This window comes from Triticum aestivum, chromosome 3A, assembly GCF_018294505.1.
Source record: "Triticum aestivum cultivar Chinese Spring chromosome 3A, IWGSC CS RefSeq v2.1, whole genome shotgun sequence".
NCBI classification, from domain to species: Eukaryota; Viridiplantae; Streptophyta; class Magnoliopsida; order Poales; family Poaceae; genus Triticum; species Triticum aestivum.
This window is the reverse complement of record NC_057800.1, coordinates 478585639-478591091: the sequence shown is the minus strand read 5'-3', so window position 1 is coordinate 478591091 and position 5453 is coordinate 478585639. Positions and strand designations below refer to the sequence as shown.

General features: G+C 44.0%; 1 protein-coding gene across 1 annotated transcript; it reads left to right on the top strand.

The window, feature by feature from the left end:
• The first annotated feature begins 971 nt into the window (after window positions 1-971).
• LOC123061730 (KRR1 small subunit processome component homolog) lies at window positions 972-4760 on the top strand. Its single transcript, XM_044484965.1, has 12 exons — window positions 972-1296; window positions 1490-1566; window positions 1664-1774; window positions 2015-2083; window positions 2458-2514; window positions 2604-2642; window positions 2759-2863; window positions 2945-3027; window positions 3119-3200; window positions 3889-4032; window positions 4120-4197; window positions 4352-4760. Exons 1-12 carry the CDS (start codon window positions 1092-1094, stop codon window positions 4466-4468), a joined length of 1167 nt encoding a protein of 388 aa, XP_044340900.1. The 5' UTR covers window positions 972-1091; the 3' UTR covers window positions 4469-4760.
• The last annotated feature ends 693 nt before the right edge of the window (window positions 4761-5453 follow it).

Here is a 5453-nt window from a genome sequence, read left to right as displayed (position 1 = left end):
TACTAGTGACACTCTGTTTGTCTATGTATTCACATATGTATTATGTTTCCGGTTAATACAATTCTAGCATGAATAATAAACATTTATCATGATATAAGGAAATAAATAATAACTTTATTATTGCCTCTAGGGCATATTTCCTTCAATGATCTGGGTGACATTTCAGGGGGCTACAACGATGAGCTTCTGCGTGATGACCGGCTGCAAAAGGAAGAGGCTCATCCCTGCGTTCGCTCCCAGGCGCATGAGCACGAACAATACCTTAACATGCGCATGCGAGGCAACACTCCCAGCCAGGTAAGCAACGCTCGCCTTGGCACGGTTGACGCGTCCGGCCAGGGAAGGGCGAGCGTGTGAGCGAGGCTGCGGGGTCACTGCCGAGGGCACTTGTAGACTGGGTGCGTGCACAACCGATCTTGGGCATGGCCATGTCGGCGGAGTTCAAACTCGAGCGAGGCGACGCTACAGGTGAAGGAATTGCATAAGGAAGAAGGACAAAGGTGCGCTCGCTCAATGGGAGCTCGTAGGCGACGTTAGTGCGGCCGGGAAGCAGCGGTGTAGATGAATTTAACGCCGGCGGCCGGCAAAAGGAGACAGAAAGGCGATGGAGAAAATGGGGAAATTTCACCTGAAACCGTTCCTTGCCACTGCCTAGTCAACGTTATTAACAGCCCAGTCAGCATCATTAATAGCCTAGTCAGCATCCTTAGTATGAAAACCACCTTCAATTCAATTCAAAATCATCCAAGGTTACATTTATCCGGTTTTCCAAAGTTCAGGGGTGATTTATCCGGATTTGGAGTTCAGGGGGAATTTGATCCATCAGGAGAGATTTGAGGGGGGAAAGTATACTTTCTTCCGGACATCAGTGTTGGGCTTTTAGTTTTTGAGCGTCGGGCAGCTAGGCCGAAACCCGGAAGGCCCAAGCCCAAGCCCAAACCCTCCCACTCCTCTCTCTAATCCCCCCTAACTCTCCTCCCCTCCCGTCGGCGGCAGTACAATCGTCAACCCTAATTCGCAGCCTGGACACCACCGCCGCCTCGAGCCCCTTTAACTCGAAACCCGCCTAAATCCTATCCCTCCCGGCCGTCATGGCGTCGGCAGACGAAGCGAATGCGGCGGCCGAAGGTACGGAGGGGAAGAACTGGCAGCGGAAGGGGAAGCACAAGAAGGAGAAGCCGTGGGACGATGACCCCAACATCGACCGCTGGACGGTGGAGAAGTTCGACCCCTCCTGGAACGAGGGCGGCCTGCTGGAAGTCAGCTCCTTCTCCACCCTCTTCCCCCAGTACCGAGGTGCCCAATCCCGCCCTCACCCTCATTCTCGTGCTGCTCGTTAGGAGCTACTCCCTCCGTCCCAAAATATAAGAACGTTTTAAACACTACACTAGTGTCAAAAACGTTCTTATATTATGGGACGGAGGAAGTAGTTGTAGTTTTCTAGTCACTGAATCCGTGGATTGACGCGGCTTGTTGTTTGGGGGCGCAGAGAAGTATCTGCAGGAGACATGGCCGATCGTCAAGGGCGCACTCAAGGAGTTTGGAGTCTCATGCGAGCTCAATTTGGTATGCCACTGACTTGTTATGATTGTTTGGACTTTGCATTGTTCTTAATCTTAAGTAGTGTCATGATTCTATGGTATTTCTCTTGATTTGCGCATAGGTGGAGGGATCCATGACGGTTTCCACCACCAGGAAGACCAGGGACCCCTACATTATTCTCAAGGCCAGGGACCTGATAAAGCTCTTGTCGCGAAGTGTCCCTGCACCCCAAGTATGCATTGTTTCTGTTACCAAGCCTTAACTGTTATGCAATTTCTATTAATTATTATATGCCTTGTGGCGGCTGTATTGAAATTGTGAGGGGGGTGGTTTCCCTACCCAATAGGGCATATTGTGTCTTTTGCCACCTGTGGCCTACTTCTGCCTGCACCTATTGTATGGTCACCAACACACCTTGATGCCTTGTTCAGGAGTAGTCTCATCCATAAACTTCTATTGTGTTTTCCCACAGGCAATTAAAGTGCTCAATGATGAGATGAACTGTGATATTGTCAAGATTGGTAGCATCATAAGAAACAAGGTACACTTTGTTTCATTGTTTAACTTCAGTTTTGTACCTCTTGGTTTTGTTTGAAGGGATTGCTTTGATTTTATCTTGATTACCTTAATATTCTGCTAGGAGAAACTTTGCAAAGACAAGATTTGCATTTGCTAGGAGAAACTTTGCATTGCCAAAAGTAAAATGATGAAACCAATCACATACGGATTCTTTTTGTGATCCAGTGTATTATGTAATTATTCTTATTAAGTTTGCACTGAGAATCACTTGTTAGTATGTGGCATCAGGACTTATTTATGCTCTGTTGCCAATGTTAACGAAGTAATCTTTTAGCCTCAGTAAACTATTTTTGGATGGTTTGAGGTTTCAGTAAACTAACGGTGTGCTATCCACAGGAAAGATTTGTCAAAAGGAGAGAACGCCTTTTGGGCCCTAACCTGTCGACCCTTAAGGTAAATATCTCACATGGTTGCTGTCCTATGGATGAATCTCTTTCAGAACAGTAGACAGCCCTTTCTGAACATGTTTTATGTTACTACAGGCTATAGAGATTTTGACTGGCTGCTACATCTTAGTACAGGTGTGCTTCATTTCTTACTTTGCACTGCATTTAAAGTTACATTGTGGGTCCACCTCCTTCAACTCTGTATCTTGGTGTTATTAACTGCCATTATTGCGTATTTTCCATCATGAAAGGGAAATACTGTGGCTGCCATGGGTTCCTTTAAGGGACTGAAACAGGTCCGGAAGATTGTAGAGGATTGCATAAAGAACATAAAGCATCCAGTGTACCACATTAAGGTGATTTGTTTTGTTTTTTAGATATAATCTCTGAAGGAATGTAAAATATGATTTCTTATGGAGTGTTATTAAACTAAGCAGGAACTCCTTATTAAACGTGAGCTGGCTAAAAATCCTGCCCTAGCCACTGAAAGTTGGGACAGGTTTCTACCGAACTTTAAGAAGTAAGGAACTTGCATCATATTTCTGCTCGGAAGTTACTATCTCTAAAAGGTACATTGTGCATCTTACACTTCATTATTTTCTGTTTTCCAGAAAGAATGTCAAGCAAAAGAAGCCCAATACTAAGGAGAAGAAACAATACACACCCTTTCCGCCGCCTCAGCAGCCTAGCAAGGTAAAGTCAATTGTTTGTTTCACTCATTGTTTCCAGGGTTGTTGTACAGTTTGCCATATTGATTTCACCAGTTCATTCATGACTTGTTATGTGGTTAGCGGTCTTGTCCTGCACCTTTGTCTTAATAGCATCCGCAGCTGTCCATCCTATGCAGATAATTCATTAATGTTATTTTCCAAGCTATTTAAATTGGGAAACTCTTACCATCACCCGGCGGATCGCAGCGGCCGCGTTCGCCACCTCCCCGCATTGCACGTGTCCCATTGAGAGCCCGCATACCATCCTTTGTCGAACGCGCTTCTGCAACAGGAACTATGTTTCTGAAACATATGTAGTGTTGCAAAGGTCTATGTTTTGCAACAAAACTTCTCTTGCGAAGTTTTTCTGCAACAAGACCTCGGTTGCAAAAAAAAAAATTGCAACAAAAACTCGGTTGCAAAAAATGCAACAAAGCAACTGTTGCAAAAGATCTGTGTTGCAATGGTGGGGCGCGCTCGGTCGCTTGATACGGCAAATCTGACAGCTCGTGACCCGACGCGTAGCACGCCCCATTTAAATTTGAGTGAAGCAAAACATGTAGGCAATAGATTTTTTTCTTGTACTGTTGGGGGTTGTAAATGTTCATTTCTGCTGGATAGTTTTATTTAGTTATGTGAAACCATTGTTTAATTTGTCAATATGGATGTAGATTGATCTTGAACTGGAGAGTGGTGAGTATTTCATGAGTGACAAGAAGAAGTCAGCTAAGAAATGGCAAGAGAAGCTAGATAAGCAATCAGAGAAATCAGAAGAAAAGAAAAGAAAGAGAGAAGCGGCATTTGTTCCACCGAAGGTCAGATTTTCCTTCTGTGTATTTATTTATGCATCAGTTGGCTTCTCTTTCTCTTGCAGAGTTACTAAATCTTGTTATTTGTTTCAGGAGAACACTGCTGGTCTATCTGAATCTGCCAAAAGTACTAATGCCAACGAGATTGCTGATATCACAAAATCCTTAAAGGTACATAGCCGTTATTGTTTCATGCTTTACATATTTAGTTCGTGTCTGTTCTTTTAAACTTGTTTTGGCATTTGATCTCTGTTTTTTGAGGGAGTGTATGTGCTGTTAGTCCACTATAATAGTATTAAATAATTGCATTATTCCCTATTTGCAGAAAAAGGCAAAGAAATTCAGAAATAGTGAAGCCGAGGAAAATGTGAAAATCGAGTCATATGTTGCGAGCAATGAAGAATCACACTCCAAAAAGAAGCACAAATCATCATCCAAGTAACCGCAATATGTCAGCTACTGGGATGACATTTTTAATTGTTTCAAGTAGTTGAACTCCTGCCATTCAAGTAGGTCTTCAAGCTTCAAGCTTTAGTGGTGAAACCGACAAACCTTCAAGCTTAAGTTGTGAACACTGTAATCTGTTTGTTGGCAACTGCCGTCTGATTACTCCAGGAGTATTGCAGCTTTCTTGCATATTCCACGGCTTCTAATTTACAAGATCAGATCCGTCAGCAGTCTTTTTAGAAACATATGAAGAGCAGTTAATGATAAGTCCGTTAATTCTTCTTTTCTTCTTGAGAAATGAGAACACAAGGGTATCTCCAAGGACATCACCTCGTATGCTCGTGGACAGTTTTGGGCAGAAAATCCGCTTCAAGGGCTTACCCTACTCCCTAAGGGCATCTCTAGTGTGGTGCATCAAAACGCCCGTAAACATCTGGACACTTTGTTTACGGAAGTTTTGATGGACTGTCAGCATGTTTAGATTCCTGTAAACAGGAAGCAAAGCTGGGGAGGTTTTCAGAGGCAAATTTGACAATTTTGACCTGTGGATGAAATCATTTCACAAAATGAATTGCTTCTAAAATAATTTCACTCAGCTGACCTTTTTGAGTGGCGTCGGACACGAAGGCGCCACACTACACTGTGCAACACCTTACAGATAGGCGCTACATGCCTGGCCAGCGCACCCCGAATTGCCTAAAAATCACCAAGTCAATGTGCAAAAGCAACCACTAGTGCAACGCTTAGAGACTAGGCGTTACACTGTATAGTGTGGCGCCTAGCTCTCAGGCTCTGCACACTGACTTAGTAATTTTCGGATCATACGGATGCGACGCTGGCTAGGCGTGTAGCGTCTGTCAGTCAGGTGCTGCATGTGTGGCGCCTTCGTGTCGGGCACCACTAAAAATGATCAGCTGAGTGAATTTTTTTAGGGGCAATTTATTTTGTGAAATGATTTCATCCATAAATCAAAATTGTCA